Source organism: Bactrocera dorsalis, chromosome 1 (genome assembly GCF_023373825.1).
Source record: "Bactrocera dorsalis isolate Fly_Bdor chromosome 1, ASM2337382v1, whole genome shotgun sequence".
Classification (NCBI taxonomy): domain Eukaryota; kingdom Metazoa; phylum Arthropoda; class Insecta; order Diptera; family Tephritidae; genus Bactrocera; species Bactrocera dorsalis.
The window spans coordinates 2,323,808-2,345,776 of record NC_064303.1 but is presented as its reverse complement, the minus strand read 5'-3'; the positions used below and the strand labels follow the sequence as shown (position 1 = coordinate 2,345,776).

General features: G+C 35.5%; 2 protein-coding genes across 3 annotated transcripts in view; one reads left to right on the top strand and one right to left on the bottom strand.

The window, feature by feature from the left end:
* The window catches only part of LOC105232340 (interference hedgehog), a 224,120-nt gene extending 209,091 nt beyond the window's left edge, over positions 1-15,029 (top strand). For both annotated transcript variants that reach the window (XM_049459116.1, XM_011213992.4), the window contains exons 8-10: positions 1,381-1,523; positions 9,593-9,730; positions 11,866-15,029. In XM_049459116.1, the coding sequence (XP_049315073.1) occupies positions 1,381-1,523; positions 9,593-9,730; positions 11,866-12,422 (838 nt within the window). In that variant the 3' untranslated portion in view covers positions 12,423-15,029. The remainder of the gene's footprint in view (positions 1-1,380; positions 1,524-9,592; positions 9,731-11,865) is intronic.
* A 4,584-nt stretch (positions 15,030-19,613) lies between these two features.
* LOC105232332 (enoyl-CoA delta isomerase 1, mitochondrial) lies at positions 19,614-20,906 on the bottom strand. The gene is made up of 2 exons (XM_011213985.4): positions 20,760-20,906; positions 19,614-20,675 (listed from the first exon to the last, which is right to left on the bottom strand). Exon 2 carries the CDS (start codon positions 20,659-20,661, stop codon positions 19,783-19,785), a length of 879 nt encoding a protein of 292 aa, XP_011212287.2. The 5' UTR covers positions 20,662-20,675; positions 20,760-20,906; the 3' UTR covers positions 19,614-19,782.
* Between the last annotated feature and the right edge of the window lie 1,063 nt (positions 20,907-21,969).

Sequence of the window (21,969 nt, the reverse complement as noted above, 5' to 3'; positions counted from 1 at the left end):
TTTATATATGTATATTGCAACTTAGAGTATCTTTAACTAAATTGTTGTATTCTTTAAAAAAAAAAGTAGTCTTAAAAAAGTTGTGTGATAAATAGTCAAAGCCAAAAATTATTTGTAGAGAAAATACATTTTCTACAACAAAGCAAACATAAATTAAAATTGTTGACATTCCTCCTTCAAGAAGCTGCACCAGAGAACATAAAACAATATTTTATGTTTTTTATTGTTCTCTGCTACTCACAAAGGCTCTGTTCTATTCAAATCTCAAACAATTCTACAATTCTTGAATCATATTGTGTGTAAGTTTGTATGCTTGGCTGTTTATATGTTTGTAAATATTATGTGTTTATGTTTCTTATCACCTTGACCTTGAGTTCATTTAAAAAGAATTCTTATCTTACAAAGCCCTCTTCTCGAAAATCTTTTAATAAATAAACAAATGTTTTCAAACATATACAAATTATTTACATATATTCTCTAAGTGAGAGGAAGGTCTGTCACCAAAGGTCATAGAGCAAAAAATTATTTTTGCTTGGTTGAGTTAGATCACTGTCCTATTAATTTCCATATGCATTTGTTCATAAAACCGTAATTCATCCTCTGCTGGCATATAATGCTGAAGCTGTGTGGATTCATGAATTGGTGATAATGAAGATCCTACTCAGTTTACCCATAATTAATTATTACGCAGAGGACGAAATAACTTATTTGGCATAGTTAATGACTTCAGAACGAAAAGAACAATTATCATTAATTTCAAACAAAATTTTTTTTTTAAGATATATATAAATATAAAATGTATTATTTAATAATAATTTACACTCACCATCTTAAAAAAATTGTAATTCGGAGTCAAAAGTATTGGAAAGAAATCCAATCAGATCCGTAACTGAAAGTGGTAAATTTGAAACGACGCGCCTTGAGAGAGAACTTGAAATAGATGCTGCATACAGCTCCATCTGTGATATGTTTGGTTGTAATATTCTTCGTGTAAAACCAAAGAACTGGAAAATACTATTAACTGCTTGGTAGATAGATTCAAAGGCCTTTTGGTTAACGACAACGTCGAGCGTTGTTAGCGATAAAGCAATGACATTTTTAAGCACTTAAACCTACAATTTGATGTCATCAACCATATAGTCCTGACTCGGCACCTTCTTTTTATTTCCGTACGAAAGAATTAACTAAGAGGTCAACGTTTTTCAACACTAGAATAGGCGGTTGATGGGTTAACAATGAATATTTTGCAGATATTTAATTCAGAGTGTTAAAAGTACTTTTCTTAGTTTAGTTATACTATTTTATCCAGAAAAAAATTAATTTTCAAAGTATTAAGTAACACAATATTTAATTCCAACAACTTCTTTTCTTTGCTTACAGAACTGAAACACTGCCGGGCAACCCCTCTTACAAGGCAACCATGCGTCTCACCATAACGAATATACAGAAGAGCGACTATGGCAGCTACAAATGTGTGGCGAAAAATCCACGCGGTGAAATGGATGGCACCATAAAGCTTTACAGTAAGTGACACAACAAACTAATGACCATATTATCAATGAGAACTTTCATTACATAAAATCAGGGTACAAATTAGTGCAGCAAAGTGAAAGTATGCTATTTTCAAGCAATTGCTTCCGACTTCTCTGATTAATATAACTTAAAAAACCCTTCTTTAGATTTTTTTTCAATGGGACATATTTGCGACACCAAGCCTCATTGCAATTCATGAATCTTTTATGCCATTTTTTGTCGGTTCTCCATAAATCATATTAACTGTAGCTAAAAAATGCACAAAAACTGCTGGAAAAAAATCTATTATTCAATGTGTAATGAGTTGAGTTGGTGCACCCACTATACTCTCACACTCAGGTATAGGAGTGGAGCAGATTGAAAACCGAAACTCTTCAAGTCATATCGTAATGATGTATGAAAAAAATATGGAGCAGTTAAACGATAAACCGAAAAAATGGCAATGTGGACGCATATTTCAATGCAGAGAAAGTAAAATGGGTGTACTTCCACCTCATTGGAATATTATGACTATAATTTTTGGCTATAGCTTTCAATCGTAATTGGAGAACATGTGAGCCGCTTAAAACTTTTTGAAGTTACATTTCGAGTATTAAACAAAAATAAATTAATTAATATAAATTGAATAAAAATTCACCAGCTGTCAATATCGAAAAGCATTTCAACAACTACTACAGTTGAGCACCAGCTCAGGTGACGTCACACGAAAGTCATGTGATGACAGTTACTGACTGAATTTTCATATAAATAAATAGCGCTTAATAAAATAGGCAACCTCCAACTAGGATAGATTTATTGCAGGCAGAAGCAGAAAAATGCTACAAGTACATGAAGTCTTTAAATAAAGTCTCACATTCTATTGATGAATTTCCGGATTTTTCCGAAAAAAGAGTCTCCATCGCCACAGCAACCAATACGCATTTTAGTGGTGAAAGAGCCATGAACATGAACTTCTAAAAAGAGCCAAATACTAACGGGTATTCTAAGTAAAGAATTTGTTTGCTCAACTCTTTATCGACATAATCGGCCTACTGAACGTACTATTCGCAACACCCACACTCATCTTGAAACCCAGCATTCATTATTAGATAATATTCGACCGAATACACCCCGTCCACGCTGTAAGGAAATATAGCAGCCGTTGTTGAGAGTGTAAACGAAGACCATGGATAGTCGATTCGGCAGCGTTCGCAGCAACTCTGACTGACTTATGGAACGACTTGGCGCATTTCACGTCGAGATTTAAAATTGAAAGCGTACAAAATACAGCTTGTGCAAGAACTTAAGCCGCTTGACCTTCCTAAGTGATATCACTTCGCTCTATGGGCTCTTCAAATAATCCAGGAAGATCCGACGTTTTCAAATTTTTTTCAGCGATGACCCACTTCTGGCTCAATGGGTATGTAAGCAAACAGTGCCGCAAAAAGCAACCTGGAGATTCAAGAGTTGTCATTTCATCCCGAAAAATTTACTTTTTGGTGTGGTTTGTGGTCTGGTGGAATCATCGGTATTGGGTTCAGGGAATGGATCATCTGAGACGTAGCCGCGGCCAACATTTAAAAGAGATAATCCTCAAAAAACAAATACCAAAGAATGTTCTTTCGAACGATAATGAACATTTCCCATTTAAGGCTCAATGGGTAGGGAAAAACTAGGGAATCACGAAATGAATCAGCCTATACTATAATATTATTTTTTGGCTGTTTCACACAGTAAAACTCAGAACTTGAATACTCAAGGTGAATTTCACCACAGTAATCTAAGAAAGCGATGAGTAACAGCTTGAGTTTTGACTGATTTTGCCGTTGTTTCTTTCGGCTTCCGGCAACGTTTTTGCAAAAGATTCGGGAATTTAGCTATAACACCCTTCATACCTAAAAGATTAACGAAAATAAGTTGAGTCGATCCATAAAAGAGGTAGATATCCGCTGTTATGTCTCTGATGCCAGCACGACGGTATTCAGGCATTCTTTTATAAATCTTTTCGAGGTTATGTATTAACAGAGCAAGTTTTCGAAGACTTCACGGCCTTCGAATGCTTTTAGTCAGTAAAACACTTGGGTTCGTGAAAAAGTAGACTGTCAGAAACAAATTCATTATTCATTTTTTTCATGGTAAAAATCGTCAGACAAACTTTTGGCAGACATAAACAGGTTTTACCAAACATCTGTACAGTGAGTCCCATATGCTTCCAGCTAAGGAGTATAATAAACTTCTCTCCAAGCAGTTTCTGTTGGAGTGTTTTCGTAGAAATCATCCCTGCATCGGGAGATCCTTCTTGAACTACGTCGATGATATGAGCCACTACGCCGACCACACTTCGGACGCAACTAACTTCAGACATGACCGCCACTCACTAGCAACGAGTCGCTCTTTGAATGCCCAGCTAACCCTAGACATCTGACACTCCCTATCGTCCCACCCCATCGGAACAGCACCTTTCTAAGCCTACCGTTGGATGAACTTGATGACAACTTATCTAACCTTACCACTCTAATGGAAACCAGATAACCATTACAACAACAACAACCAAAAAATTTTAATCGATTAGGTTTGGGCATGTGGTTTTAATAAACGAATCCGAAACTTAATCAGGTGGCTGAGATCCAAGCTCATTTTCCCCAATTAGCCCATCGCTGAAATTTAAAAACTATTAGTTTTAAAGCATATACTTTAATTCAAACTACTTTCCTTTCCCACCACATCCCATCACCTTGAGGCATTCCGCTCATATTTATTACATTCCCCGCAGTTATTCTCCCACTACACATTGCTACCCTGCAAAAATGTGTAATAAATCCTATTTCTTCCTTACTATTCACACACCCGGTGCACTTTTATTTGCATGCCTTTGTCTGGGCGACACAGTGCCGCCACTTTGGAGTCCAACAGGTTTTATGCTAACGGTTAACAGCATTGAGCACTTGTTGAAATGCCTGGACAGCGGCAACTTGGCTTCCACCACAACGCTGCCATTGCGGGCGCCGAGCTGCGGCCGGGGTTGAGGTGCTCAGCTGTGAAAATAATCATAAAAATCGGAGAAATGCAAACGAATTGCTGCCCCTTCGCAATGCTCTTTCACACCTAAGCACATTTATATGCCATTTGGCCTGCAGCGCCACTTTGTCGTAATTCTTTTCGGCTTCCCTTTAAGTGCCTTCCTGTGTGTTGCTGTGCTTCCGCACGCTGTAAAATGCAAAGCTCCTGAGGATTTTCAACTCAACCCTCTTGTCTGCACGGCCGTTTGTCAGGGTTGTGCGGTTTTTGCGAAAAGTTATTGTAAGAAGTAGCGATTTGCTCGGTTACAGCAAGAAAGCACACAAATCAATTTGAACTCATTGAGTAGCGAAAGTTTTTGCACAATGGACTCAATGAAGTTGGCATGAAATACTGCCGAATTATGAGCTTGACGATTTGGGAGGTCTTTAAATATTGGGAATGGACGTTAAGTGTTTATTTACTGAATTATTTGAGTGATGCTGGAATTTAGAAGGAAATGATGGAGCTAGCATAAGAAATATACTTAATATGTAGATATATATATCTAACCTAATAAACGTATATAATTTTCATTGCTTTCTTCTAAATATTAGCTACAGCTAAAACCATTTACTTTGTAGAAGGAGGAAATAATCGAACGCCCTCCAAAAGTCGTTTAAATTCCATTCCTGGTGGGATGTCTGAAGGTATGCGCTGCCAAGTGTTTAAGTCTTGACCTCCCAAACGCAGTATTGAGACTTTTTAACCAACCCTGAACGCACTGTTAATGAGGTTACTATTACCGTTCTGCTATCTGAGCGAATGGTCACTTCTCTGAAGGAGGCTACACTCCGGAAACGCAAACCTACAGCTAGCTTAACGGCTGCAACCTCGGCCTGGACGCCACCACAATAGTTAGGAAGTTTGAAGCTGGAGTTGATGGAGAACTCCCGACAGTCAGATGGATGCATAAGAATATACCGTGCCTTCTGACGAGTCATTATCAAAAGTCTGGTTGCCCTAACGAACCTCAATTTTTCCTCTATTTGCCAAAGTTAGTCACTTCAGGGCGTTACTTCCTTCAGACGGTCCCACTTTTAGTAGTACAGCTCCCATTTAAGAGTTTGGCTTTGCGGAGGATCTAATAGTAGACGACACATAGCAAACTCTTCCTTACAGTCAATCTTTTCTTTAGTCACTGTTTACACCGAATTACCACGAATCGACTACGAATGTTTTCATTTGAAGTTGTCCTAAGTGACACACTTTTTATACGTTGTTTCTGTCTACATATGCGCCAATTAGTCCTTCAGATTGTAAGATATCGATCTGAAAAGATACTGAATATAGCTGTCACATAAACAGATAGATAAAACTTACGAAAAAGATTATCATCGAAGATATTTTCTCCTTACTAACTTTAATTCGAATTGAAGCTTCTTTATATGAAAATTGGCGTGAAAGAATTAGCAAAAAGATTTGTATTGGGTACCAACCGGTTATACATGTTATATATAATAAATAAAACCGTAAAGGGTATTATCGCTTCGATGCAGATGATGTTGATGGTTTTTCTTGTTTTCGTTACCTTCAGGTTATAGTTTTTACTCCTCATATATATTCGACTACTCCCTTTTCTTGATATAAGGATATGTCTTGTTCAACACTATTACACTCTTTCAACTTTACTGTAGTTCCTTCAAAGCAACGATTTATATAGTGTGCTATATGTAAGCAACTTACCGATCATTTCTCCTTTTACCACATAGATTGACCACCTTAGCGTTAATAAGTGATTTTTTATTACGCCCTTACATTAAACTTTCTATTAGTTTACTTCTTCCATAACAAACATAAAACATAACTGTGCCTTCATCATCACAACAACACTTTCAATACACGTGTAGACATGCAATAAACCTTATTAAGCCATAATAATCATCCTAACATATTATTACTGCCACACAAACATCAAGACATCAAGAACTATTCCCAGCCATCAAACTACAGATGTGTGTGTATATGTGCCTGACGGCTTTCTAAGCACACACAATGGTTATTGTCTGTCTGTTTGTCTGTGTTGAGACACAGTGGCAGACAAAAATCGATTCGTAATTTGCCAAATCACAGTTAAGTAGCAAATTTATGGGTAAACACTAAAAATCAGCCATAAAATCAGTGTCAAGCGGTCACACAATTGACGCAGTGGCACAAAAGAGCAGACACACATACAAATATTGTACATACATATGTATAGACACAAGCAGCAGCAGGCGACATGCCGAGCCACAGACAAAAGGGTAATAAAAGGCACATATGTATGTATGGATGGCTGTATTAGAAAGGTGCATATGTGTGGAGCAAACAACAAATATACGTTAGAGTAAGTGTAGTGCTGTACAACATATCTATCTACTTAGCTTTATGGGCGATTGTGCGCTTGTCAGTGAGACATTCTCACCCACATCTGCGCTTTGTGTGTGTGTTTATTGTATTTATGTGTAAGTAAATGTGCCTTAGTTGCAATGTCAAGCACAAATTAAATCTTCAATGAATTGAAACTCACAATGAAATAATAATAAAAAGAAATAAATGTGCATACAAGAGCACACGTGATAGAAGGTAATTATTATTGAAGTATACATATGTATAAAATGTCGCCTTGCAACTCGTAAATTGATTGCAATTAAGGTGTTGCAGCGAAAAATGCATACTCAGCTAAAAATAACTTTTCACAGTTAAATGTTGTCAAACAAGTTGGTCTGAGTAATGCTTTAAGTAGATATTGTTTGATTTGGAAATAGAAGAGATCGTAAGAACATGATCGGAATACCAACTGGTCACTGTCTCAGAAAATGTCTAGAGCTAGGCACCGAGGAAACAATGAAGCACCTCTTATGCATTTGTCCCGCATTGGCAATACTACACTGTAATCATCTGGGATCCCCATGGTGTGATATACTGTGGGAAGTATCAATAGTGAGGCTGCAGAGTTTGTTAAAATTCGCGTCAAGCGCAGGCATCTTAAAGGATGACTACTACTCTTGGTCTTAGCAAGTAAACTCCAAAGAAGCAAAACTGGTCTACTATTGTGATCAAATTGAATAGTGAATTTTGTCCATTTTATTTCCTTCAAAGTACTCCACTACCGCTGCATTACACTTATCCTTTCTCAAAACTGCAATTTTTAAATTTGTTTGAGCGATTACTCGGATATATGAGTTTTATGCATGTTCTGGATAGTTATGGATGGATATTCTGGATAGTTCAAAAAATTTACAAAATTGTGGGTCAAGTTCAACTTTTTTTTGAAATTCGTCATTTAATCACTTTTTGATTTTTTTCGAACTAAATTTATTTCTACTACTGGGCAATATCCTTTTTTGTGCGTTTAATCTACAGAATTCCGGTATTTTCCGCAAAAAAATCTCTACTAGAGGGTATTGCTCCATCACCATGGTTTTGCTCTGTCGGGGATCGCTTATAACTCGTAAAATAATTAATTTTTTTCTTAAAAAAGTTACAAAATATTCTTTAAATACCTATACATTTTCCCTTTAATCCCCAAAATCCGCCTTTTCTCTTCTCTTTTAGGCCACGTGTGCACCTTAACATAATATCCACGGCGTATGAGTAACTTTATTTTTTTTCCATTGAAGTTTTTAGTGCATTGTTAATGACCTTTCTTACCTAGATTGGCTCTCATGAGCACTGAAACAATTTGTAATACACATTTTTTTACTTAAAAAATGTAACTTAACATGCGTATGGCTTATGTTTTCTGGAGGAGGCTATGTCAGGGCGTATGAGTGACATTGATAGTGTCATATGTGCTTTAAGCTTTCTGACCAAAATTAGATATATCTTCTTCGGAGTTAGAAATGTGCGAACTTGTAGTCACTTTTTCTTCTGTCTTCAGTTCCACTCTCTTTCCAAAGCAGCCTCTCTTACAACACTTGACTAAAAGAATTTTGAGGAAAAAGCGATGAAAATTTAAAATAGATTTTCATACAATTTCTATTAAATCATATTAATTTAGACGTGTATTTATTTGCATAATTACATTTTGCCATTAAAGTGCTAATTTGTGCCACTAATCTACTTTTGCTAACACTAATAACGTAACAACAACAAGTCAGTTGGGCAAAGGATAAATATATTTGTATGTTTGTATTTACATTTGTATGTATTTGCGCATGTGTGTTTGTGTGGCGTCATAAATCAGCTTACCTCTGTGAGTGTGTGCCGCAGGTCTCTAGTTGGCAATAATTTTACGTTTAATGATTTCATTTTATGTGTCATGGTGTTAGTGCAATGGCAATAAATAACACGAAAAGCCACTAAAATCAGCGCCAAAGCAAAAAATAGAAAGCAATCGAAAAACTTGTAATAGCCATGCGATTACTTCTATATATATAAATATGTACATATATATATGTGTATGTACATATGTATGTGCGAGTGTTTGTGTGCGCAGTCAAATGCCTAAAAATATGCTAGCAAACAATATTTCACCTTTTAATGCCATCGCAAATACTTGCACAACAAAAAAAGTAAATAAATAGAGTGACCAGAAAAAATCCAAACGGCGGTAAGCCATTTGCTGGCTTTTTATTGCTTGGTATTTTATCCTTTAATTTGTTTTCCACCGCAAACGGATTTGTTGGGTGTATGTCTGTGTGTGTGTGATACAAGTGTTAAATAAATAATAATATCAAAAAATTGCCGTTATTTGATTTATTTAGTTAAAGCATTTCGGTTGAAATCTCGACAAATCCCACAAAATGCCACCAAATTTTTCGGTATTTTATTTTAACCGCAGCATTTAAATGATTGATTTTGCATATTTTTTGGCGCGGCAATTTTAGGCTTTACTGGTTGACCAGTAAATAGCGCTTTTTAATATGGTTACAACAAAATATAATGGAAAATATTTTTCATAAAATTGTCTATGTGAAAAATTGCGACTTACTTACATATATGTATGTATGTATGATTTAACACAAGAATCTATACTATAGAGTGTTTTATTATACTGTATATAGCATTAATTTGCTTTCTTTATTGTTTTTTCTTCCAGTGTCCAGTCCGCCAACAACGCTGCCACCGCCGACCACAACCACAACGCGTCGCACCACAATAGCGCCAGCCTGGGGCAGTTTCAGCACGCCAATTTATGGCATGATGCCAACCAATTCAGTGATTGTCATCGATAAAAGTAAGTTTCTGATAAATCTAGGCACGTGAGCACCATAAAGCAGTGAAATCGCCCGGTCACAGTGTGTTTGTGGCTTACTGCGACCGGACGTGCAAACTTGCAAAATTATAGCAAACGTTGCAAGCAATGTTTACAAGCAAACAATTTTTTATGATTTTTCTAAGCGACGATTTTTTCGTTTGATGGAGTCATAGATTTGATATGGAAATGCAGCAAAAAGTGTTTAAATTGAGACAAGATCGTTTTTACTCAAAACTAGGGGAGAGTCTATATAGTTTGCACCCCCAAATGAACTGGAACTGAATTTGAGTATATTAAGATATTCTGGGTGCAATATCCGCAGCCTTTCAGTATTTCATGAGCCATGGCGTATGAGTAACATTCGTATAATAATATTCAGTTTTTTTTTTAATTCTTTTACTTTTCTGTGAACTTACCAGCTCTGCTACGTTTATTGTCTTATAAACGCTAGAAAAATGCACTGCAATTTCTCTTTTGAAAGCTAAAATTACTACGTGATGCACTCAGAACTGTGATATATAATGTTATGTAAGTCAGAGGCCTAACCGCGTCGACTTTGGAACTGGATTATAGGCTTTGTAGAGGGGAAAAAGACTACTACCCATATCCTCTTCAGTCTTAAATATCTTTCTTACTACCAAAATCTGTTTAAATTAAGATTTTCTTCCATAAACTACTCCATTTGCTTCCTCATCTTAATTCCTTATAGTTCTGATAAGTAAATTTAAAAGAAAGTCATATAAATAAAATGAACCCTGGCAAACATTACAATTGAATGGATAATTTTCAGCAATAGCAAGATAAATCTTTCAAAATGTATTTTGTTTACTCTAAATAAAACTGTTCCTCCAAACATGAGCTTTCCATAGTGCTTCGAAATACTCTTACATCTGCCTTTATTAGCATACAAACAGTGATGTTTAAAACCTTGACGGAAGCTAAAAGTTGTTTGTCAGAGATAGTGGTATAATCGTCTCTTCTCTTTATCCTTATACTTATTCCTTATCGTTCTTCTTTACCCTTCTTCTTTACTGTGATTTTTTTTTTTAATGTTCCTTATCCTCATGCCTTTAGCGTTAGTAGCTGGAGCAACAATCAATTACCTGATAAGTTTTGTAACAAAATCACGCTGGATTTATATACGATTTATTTATAGAAAATATTAAATATATCTCTTCAAGTTTTTTTTTGGTATCGCAAAGTATTTGTCCTTAACCACTGAAATGGTTCAACATAAACAGCTAGGTTAGCTTATAGAACTATGCTAAGGGCACGTAGTCTATATTCTATAAAAACGATCTTGCAGTCGCTAAGTACATGCAAGATCTAGTGTTAGAACGCGAGAAGACAAAGGATACCAAATTACCTCATACACCAATGTGAGCGGGTTAAGGATGTCCCCTCTTGTTCGCTTATCGGCTTTGCGGTTTCCAGTGATATCTCAACTCAAGTGAGACAATATGATAATGTAGTGGCTTCATGCTATTTCTATTGAGGATAGATACGCCTTGACCAACTTTGAGTACACAGTTAACGAGCTTAACGCTGATATTGCCGCTATACTGTAGGACTAATTACTCAACTCCCTGAAAGAAGCTGAACACCGAAGCAATGCGTCTTTTGATATCCTAGTAGCAGGCACTTTTGCCTGAAAAACATTACAAACCGGACCGGTTACCTAAAGTCAGGGCTTGAGGACGGACGCCTTACAGAGAATAGCATCTAGTTACAATAAATCCATGAAAAAGCTCCCTGTTTTTTATCTCCATTCCGACATTCAGACATTGTGATCAAATTAAATCAAATTTCATACAGACCACACTGCAGAAAACCATTGATACAAAGATTTTATCAACATTCTCGTGAACTCAAAATGATCAATATCTCTTCACTCGTCACCAATTTCTTTAATAAATTTCCACTCCAAAAGTTAAAGTACTAACAATTGCAATGACTTTTTTGCCCCACAAAGAACTTCACAAACACCAGTAAACATATTTGCATATTAACATATATGCCTGCTTACATGGCGATGCAGAAGTGCAAAAGCAATTGGCATAAATGCTCTCAATTAAGTGAAATTCATTTGAATCCTTGTTTATCTTCCATTTCAGTGGGCACAAAGTACCAATCAAATCTGAATGAGATTGGTAAATCCGAACAAAAGCTAACCGGTGAGAATCCAAAAGGCTATGACTGGTCAAAGGATAAAAGTGCGGCAACAAGAATGCAATTGTGGCTGCCACATACTGCATGTGGCAACAGCAATAAGCTAACGTACACACAACGAATATGTTGCAATTATGCAATGCTAATTGCATTGCTCGGCATGCTGCTGACGACGTGGCTGCAGATGGCAATGATCGGAACAACAACAAAAACAATAATGACGGCAACAACAACTACAAAAGAAGCCGTAGTAGCTGGCACTGTAGATGTAGCAAGTGCAACTGCAGCCGACAGTGCAACGAACAGCAAAGCTGTAAGCGCATCAACAACAGCAATAACAACGGAAACGCCAACAGCAACAGCAACAACAACACCAGCAACAGTGGTATTAAGTGCAGTAGATTGCAAAACAATACGAAAAGAGTTCACCACAAATGAGCACACACCACTACACATGCACAATGAAACGCGTAGCATAAGCATAGCATATAAGCAGGCGTAAGAGCTCATTCTTCGATTGCAAGTGGCGAAAAATCAAATTTCTGTATCAACACTAGCAAACCAATAAACAAAAGCACTAACAGCATACACACATACATACAAACACTCATTACCCCATTAAACAGCAGCTTTTCTCGTAAATTTTGGTGTTTATAGGCGTTTTAGCACGCACGAAATCCAAAAGAAAAACGAAAAGTTCTTGTGTTACGTAAAAAGTTAACTAATTTTTGTTTATTTCAATTTTATATATTTTCTAAATTTTACGCATTTATTATATGCTTTTTCAAAAGCATATTTTTCACTTTTTCTTTAACCTTTTCATTGTTTTATTGCAGTCTTTCACATTTCTCTTATTGTTTCCCTTCACTTTTATATCTAACGACAGCCTAGAATCTACAATTATCCATTTATTATTTCGGTTTTTTTTTTCTCTTTCATCACTTTTCTTATTTTTCCTACTTAACTCATACTTACTCCCAATAACACTCACAACTTAGCAGTCTATCATAGTAAGACACCACTCACAGCAACAAATTTCAATGCCAAAAGACAAAATGTGCCAATTGTTTCTTATAACAAAAACAACAACATAAACGAATTATGCTAAAAAAAATGTGTAAATATTATACAAGTACGATGATACTCAATATATGTTTATGTAATATACTAAACTCTAAAAACTATATATACTATACTAATGAATACATAAACAATTAAATAATAAATAAATGAATAAATAAACAAAAAACAACTAAAAAGCATAAAGCAAAAATGTAAAAAATACAGTTAATCACGCATTAATGCACACGCATGCATTTAGAAAACTTAGTTTAAGCAGCAACCGAAGCACTGCAGCAAAGGCAATGCTTGAGGGTAGACATTAATATAACAACAAAAAAGAAAAATGAAAGTAAAGAGTGGGCTCAAGGTTTTCTGCCTTATTTTGAAAAAATCTCACAATTAAATAAATTAATATTTAGTGTATTTCTTTTTTAGTTTAAAATCAAAAATTTCTCAAAGGACACACCTAACTCTTTTTGATGGTATAATACGATGGTCGTAATAAGAGAAAAAGAAAATTTTTGTTATCAAAAATCGATTCATTATTATTATTTCTTTAATAATTAAGATCCAGAAACTTTTGCATGCCCTTGAATTAAATGTCGAAACAATTTTGCCACTCAGATTGTGGTATCTCCGAAACATTCCGAAAATCGCTGACCTTAATTTTTACGTAAGGAAATTAAAGAGTTAAATTCAACACCAGTCACGATATCGTAGAGGGTTTTAAAGCACATCCATCCTATGGTTTTAACAATATACTCAACCAATGAATACGAGCCTTTTTTGAGCGATTGACAAATGCATGGGATCCAACTTGGGCAATTTCTTCGTACTCAAATGTTCATCTAATATTAAATGTGCCCCACAAATGCCTATAGCTCTCTCAATCTAGCGATAATTCACATGATGATCTGTAATACCAATTTGCGTATACCAACAAAAGCTTCCGGAACAACAACTGATTTTGGCGGACTTTCACGAAATTCGTCTAACAGTGATATATAACTTCTGCCCAAGATCCATCGCAAGGAATTTTGTGATCCTTTGCACTCAGTAAAGTTAGCCTCTCCCTAGTTTTGGGGCTTTTAACGGACCATTGTCGTATTGGTGTCCACGCAGTAAGGCTGGGAATTTTCAGACGCCATCTGCGGAATCTGAATGGAAGAAGTTGAGGTGGAAACAACCTAATACTTCCTTCTTGACTGTCCTGCGTCTGAGAGGTCAATAATTAAGCACTTGGGAGCTATTATTTTCTATGGCCTCACAATTGACTACATATAGTAGTCCATGTACGATCTTTGACCATCTAACCTCAACTAACCTATATAACCCCGATGGGTCAAGAGGACTCCATCAAAAATACCATATTAATAAATACCTATTTTAGTTTCCATTGCCTGGTCAGGAGTGTGCATTTTGATTAATTTTGTATTAAGGGCTGGGACTAAATTGCGCTAATTCAGTGAACCATAACTTTAAATTTAGAGCTAACTCAATTTCCGATTTCTTGTTTAAGTACATGTAATGTGCTTTAGAAATTGTCAGAGTTATTGAGTTTATTTCAATTCACATTTTAAATATGCACACACCGATATCAACAACATATCGTCACCTAAAATGCAAAATAACATACCATCACTTTTCATAAGTTTACAGGCGAAGGAAAAGCGATTTAATAGAAACTATTTACAGTGAAACAAAATTTGTGGTTTGGTTATAAAATGGATATATATTGGTTACCATACACTCATATTGGTTATAAAATGGTTATACATAGGTTATGATATCGGGCAGCGATTTTCGATTTTTATTTTGTTGATGATATGTTGTTTTGCATTTTAGGTGTCGATATAGTACATACAACAACTTTTAATGCTTTCTAAAAGTAGAAAGCCTTAAACAAAGCTTCACGCATGGTTGTGTGTCTGAAGAGAACAGGCTGCTTTTTGCATATGTAAAACAGGAAATATAAGTTAGACTTAAAACAAAAACAATATAGTCTTAAAAATAAAAAAATATAATCAAATAGGAAATTAAAAATAATTCATAAAACAAACTGAAATATGAAAATAAAAATAATAGGTCAAATTGTTAAAGAATTATAATTAAAAGAAAGAAATAATGAAAAAAAATAATATATAAAAATAAAAAAAAAGTTAAAATAAGATAAGCCATTATAGTAATAAAAACATGAAACAAAAGAACTATATATATAAAAATAATAAAAAAATAAAATAAAAAATAAGAATAATAATCAAATAAGTTATAATAAAAAAAATTTAAAAAAAATATACAAAAAAATAATAAAACAAAAAAAATAAAAAAAAAAATATTAAAAACAAGTAATAAAAAAATAAACAAAAAAATAAAAAATTAAAAAAATTAATAAACTAAAAATTAAAAAAAGAATAAATAAATAAAAAAATATATTAAAAAAATAACAAAAAAAAATAAATTACAAAAAAAGTACTAAAAAAATAATAATCAAACTGCATGAAATGAGATAACCAGTTAATACCTGCAAGCTAACTGAAACTGACATAAATAAGCATACTTGAGACTAAGTGAACTGGGCATGCGCAAACTCGGTTAATAATCTCTTGCATATACATACATACATATAAAAGCAGCAAGTACTATTGAATACAAAATAATATAATGAATAGTGGTTACTAAGCGTTAAACAAAACAGAAATTTGTTTGTGGCAATTAGAGTAGTAAGCTATTGCTAGTAAGTAAAGACACACACACACATTAGTACATATATGGATGCCAATTGATTGAGCATACAAAATAGAGACGCTTATAAGAACAGATCACATAGACGCATATACACATGCAGATGTATAAATATATAAGATAAATGCATGAATTATTAAAAATAAATAAATAATTATAAACAAATGAAATTTGAAATAAAAACTCAAAAAACAAATAAAAAATGCATTAGTGTGTGTTAATCATACATTTTCCGCACTGTGGGGGCTGAAAAAGAGTTGAAAAAAGGTAAGTCACTTGGCAGATCAACTTACTTGTTTACAAGGCGCGCCGTAGCGCTAACTTTAGTGTTTACTATACCGCCTAGCTATGTAATATTAGCCCATCTTAGTTCTGTAAGCAATAGCTGCTAAGACCTTTAACCCGCAGTAACCACATAATTCTTAGCTACATTAAAAGTCAACTTAACTCCGAACAGCCGTGAGGACACATATGTACATATTTAGTGGAGAAACTTCCAAGTAATTAACTTTTCTAACTCGCACCAAGACACTACAAATTTAATTGAGGTTAACTCGTCTCCAGCAAACATTGACCGCAACAGCATAAATATTCCAGTGCCCGCTTTGTAGCGACAAACGTGCACAAATAAGCAGCGGGACGCAGTTAAAGGTCAATTTCACTGACGACGATCAAAGCACATTAATTTTGTATGCACAAGACAAATTGAAATACAAATTAAAACGAGTAGAGATTTCCACACCTGCACACCCGCACAACCGCTCGCCTCGTCAACCGCGCAGCAGGACTTATTTGCGAGCAAGCCACGTCACCTCCGCCAGCGCAATAATTCTTCTTCGCTACTAGTTCGCCACTCAACGAAGGTCACAGCTCGCCCGCCAGCTAATAAATACTCTGCGAAATAGCAAATGAGTTTAGCACGTTGAAAATTCACACACACACACAGACATGTGCAGGTGTGCGCTTATTTGCTGCTGTGCAAAGGTAAAGTGTTCGTGGCGCCACAGCTGGCTGCTGCTGCCACTGTGCTTGGAGCAGATAAGTTCATTAGACAAATAATGCAAAAAGAACGTGTCGAAATGTGAGTGGAGAGTAGCAGTTGACAGTGTCACCGGTTGTTGTTGGTGCACATTAATTACGGCCACATAGTTGGCCATGTCAAGGATGCAAAGTCAGCGGTAATATTGTCAGTATCACTCCGTATAAATATACATATTTTACATTTATATGGAGAGATACATATGTGGTATGTATGTATAATACATTGTATATAGTGTGAAGTGTGTATTCAAAGCGTTCAACGTGTTGTGTGTGGCGTGACCGTTAATTGCATAAAACACTTGTACACGTATCATGCAGAAGTGCTGCTGACATCGTTTCGTTTTGCTGAAGCGTGAGTTAAAGCTTTTCAAACTGCTTATGTGATATCATGTCTTCATATCATCATATGCTACATGGTTTCGTTTTGTTGAACCGTGAAATAAATAAAGGTTTTCGCACTGCTGATGTGATATCATATCATATGTTCGAACGTGATTTGACATATGGTATGGTACATCCTTAAACGTAAGATAAATCATTTCCAACTGGTATGTGACATCATATCTTCCCATGGCATTGCTTAACAGTTAGATAAAACTGGTGATGTGATATCATATCGTCGCATATAATGTGACATCAACGTTTAGTTTCGATGAAACGTAAGATATAAGCGTTTCAAACTGACGATGTGATATCATATATGCAAGTGTGATGTGACGTCATATGACTAAACAATTTCTTTTTTATTTTACTTCATTTCTGTGATTGAAAATTCGTTAAATTTATAATGTAGACAAGCTAATAAAAAGAAAAAAGAATAACTATCGCATGACATCACGTTTGACCATATGATTTTTGAGGTAAGATCTTTTAGAAATTTTGCACTCAAGTAAATATTCAAATCACTTCCTATAATATGAACGTTAAAAAAAAGTATGATGATATCTCATATCATGATGTGATATCAAATCATTATATGTAGTGTGACATCATGTAATAGGATCACATGACTTTCTTTTCATACATACTTTCATTTTTGAAAATTTTGTGCCAAGAGTTTGGTTAAAAATATTTTGTGGACGTAGAAATATGAGAGGCAAATAACATCTCATGATATCACGTGTAACCCTAGGATTTTTTCAGGTAAGGTTTTTGAAAATTTGTATTTTTATTCGAATGTGAGTATTTGATAAAATTAAGTTAATTTTGCTTCTAATAAGTTCTCAAATCAGTTCGTGCAAAGTCAGATCAATGTAAAAAAAAGAAAGAAAATATTAAACTGCTTCGATTTCCTTTTAAAACAGAAATTTTCGATCATTTGGCGCCATAAATTATATTGTATACCATAGATACTTTGCTAGATCATCTAATAACGTTTTTTGAAAATCACAGTAGTCCCATAACCACATTATATCAACATCACACCATGAAATTAAAAAAAAGAAATAGATCATAGTACATCATATCACACAGCATTTCATCATCCGAATACATAGGCCCCCTTTGTTCTGATCGAATCGTAAATATCACATGAAATGATGCATCACATAACTCTGTGAAAATCGCGTAATAAAATGAAAAGTACAGCCATTTCATTTTGTGTTCACTAAATAACCTCATATTAAATCGTAAAAGTCATATAAAATCACACATCACATGACATCACATTATGGAAATCGCCTCAGTGGCAGTTTCAATCAATTAAAAAACTATGAAAATCATAGCTGCTCAGCGCTGAAGACATTCATTCTCATATTTGCAGCTCGTCCAATAAATACTGTTAGTGAATGGGTTGTAAAAAACGTATATGCTCCTTGAGTGGTTAGCACAATTCGTATAACTGTATATTTGGTGGTACATTCCCCAGAACTTTATGAGTGAAAGCAACTTTATGAGAAATGCAGCCACTTGTAACTTTGGCCCCTCAACCGCACACATGAGAGCATATTCATAAAAATAACAATTCGTCATATACCATATATGTACATATAGGGTCGTATACTTACCATATGTTATGTGCTTGTATGTGTATGTGTCAGCCGTGTGCGAATCGCTGTGCAAAGGTATGCACCAGTTGTCAATTGTGCACTTTTTCTTCACACCATGCAAAGAAAAATCGATTTTATGATGCCGCTGGTTTATGGCCAATATGCGCACCACATACTCGCAATCTCACACTTACATATGCGTTGGCAATTCCCTTCGCAATTTTATGCAAATATTTGCACAAACTTATTTCGCAGAATCATTGCTTTGTGTGATTGTCTGGCTTGTGAAGCTATTTGCAGTTTATTTGCTTGATTGTGATTTGTGGAGCAAATCAACGTAACCGTTACATGAGTCATGGCGTTTCCTGTGTACGTGTGGGTAGTGAATGCCTCATTGGAGCGTGCGGGTAAAATATTTATTTAAGACTGGGGTAAGGAGATATATGGAGGTTGGTAGCTGAAAGTATAAGAAAATATCAGCTGGAAGTGAGAAAGCTGACAGAAAGTAAAGAAAACTAAAGTAGTTGTTCATTTAGCCTTGAAATATGGAATTCTCAACTTGTTTATAGCATTTTTTAAATATATATTAGTGTGTAATTCGACACAAGGAATCCATATTTTTGTAATGATGTCTCATGCCATTCTATAGAGTATTTTAATATTCTGCAAAGGTTTCCCTGGATCTATGATTACATCACAGTCTCTATAGAGATTCAGTAGATGCTCTATAGTTTTCACCATAGACTCTGCATATTATTTTAGTTTATATATTAAACTTTCCAAAGACAACAGCAATTACTATTTGAGAATAATGTATAGAAAGAGATCAAGACAAACCGAGATAAAATTTAAAATAAAAATTTCATTTTTGTAACATAAATTTTTAGCATATATTTCTCCAATAGCGTATTATAGTATAACAGTATTGTCTTTCATAACTACCTCCTTCACCTTTTTCGATATAAACCATAGTGGCGAGTAACTTTTCACGCTGAACACAAAATGTTGTTTCCCATTTGGGACTTATGCTTACGCTTTCTTTTTCAAACTCTCTAAATATTCTCCCAGATACGACTGAACATTTGGCTTCTGTATGTTGCTCAAAAATATTTCCAAATCATGCTGACGATTATCCTCAAAGTTCTTTAAATCTTTCTCGCGAAACTGACGTTTAGTGATCGCACGCGCCACCAGCGAATGCTTTGGATAGCTGCTGATAAATGCCACAGCTCTCTCCAACCCTTGCTCCTTGCTAGCTGCCAACTCATCAACTAGACCTGCTTTAAGTGCGTGTTCACTCTTATAGATACGACTAGCTGTAAGATCCCATTCGGCGACGCGCCTGTTGGGTATAACATTGAGGTAGGTGTCTATCAACCACATCGGCACCGCTAGTCCCACCATAGTTTCATTGATGCCGATCTTAAAATTGGGCAGCATAATGCGATATTCGCTGCTCAGCGCTAACATGCCACCGCCTGCAACTGTGTGTCCGTTAATTAGCGCTACAGTGATGAGCGGCGTCGAGTAGAGCGTGTGCCAGAGATTTTGCAAAGCAACCCAAATGCCCTGCAGATGCGACGCCTCAGCTTGGTAGCATTCTTTCAGATCGAGTCCAGCGCAGAAAATGCGCTCCGACGACGAGGTGAGTATGAGGCCGCGACATTTCGATTTCTCCAACTCTTTAATGGAGCGCGCTATTTCGCCCATGAAGGCGGCGTTGAGCGCATTCGCTGGCGGTCGATTGAGTGTGAGCGTAGCGATACCGGTCTTATCATCCACGCTCAGTGTGGTGAATTGTGGTGGCGACGCGGAGCCGGTGCTGCCGGCGTAGTGGCGAGCGAGAGCGCTTGTTCTCATCAGATGGCAGAGACCGTGTTTCGGCAAATTCATAATGCGTGCGGCCATTTCGTGTGAATTTACTGTTTAAAGAGTGAAACGAAATTTATTTGATTTAATATGATTCTCAATTATATTATATTAATATTATTTAGCACAATACTTACAACTTTCGGTGTGTAAAAATATTTCCAATATAAACGATAACAGCAAACCTCCTCACTGCTGCTTCCACAACTTAGCGCTGCGTGTGAGTGCCAAAGCGATGGTCGTGTGAAGCGAATAAGCAACAAAATGAGAGTGAATTTCACCACGGTCGCAGCTGTTTCTCCGTTTTCTGCCTTGCCATTTTCTTTATTGTTTTCTTTGCTTATTTTGAGTTTATTTTGTGTGTGTTTGTGTACATTCCTAATTACATTTTGATGCACAGTGACGTATAACAAACTAAAAAGTCCAAAAAATATATTTTTCATTTACAAATTCTTAGTAAATATATGGAAATAATATTCCCAAAAATTACATTAACATACATACGTTGAGCCAATAAAAACTTGCACAGAATATTGTGATGATATTTGACCTTGAAACCTCCTAAACTATTTCAACATTTAAGTTGCAACCAAGAGTAAGAATTTGAGAATCTTATGTATTTTTCATAGTTCAATAAAAATATTAACAATAAATTGATATTGTAGACAATATTTTCAAAAGAAACTTCAGTATACATTGTTCCAAAAAGTACCCGGAATTGTAATTTCAATGCCCCAGGTGAATTATATTTCAAAAAATGTATTTTTCTAAGTTGGTAGGACTGGAATTTTGTATTTCTAATCGAATTTCGTATCGGTGCGAATTTTGGAAAAGGCTTACGTTGATTCAGGTTTTTCAAAAACACAGGCCTACGAGTGGTCCTCAAAAACAGTCGAAATATCGTTGAAAGCATGACTCGTTCTAGACGAATATTTTAGATTTGAAACGCGTTCTTGCTCGACTCATCCCGATGAAGCTAAATTTTTTTAAAAAAGAGTACCATAAATAAGCCGTTTTGGACAGGCTTGATCATGATTTCATGAAAAACGAGTCCACAATTATCGGAATGGAGGGAACAAGACGACCCGAAACCAAAAAACCACGTCAAAGCCACTCAAAAACATCCGTCGAAAATAGCCGGAATTGTGGAGAACTATTCAAGGATTTTACACAATAATAATTCGCAATCGATTGTGACCGAATTTAGAGGCAAAAACATAATGCACACCATCGATGTGGTGTTTTCTTGTGCGCTGAAGAAGCTGAAGGCAATCTCAAAAAGTGCTTATGAAAAGTGTTTCGATGACTGGAGAAATCGTTGGCAGAAGTGTATTGCACCTGGTGGGG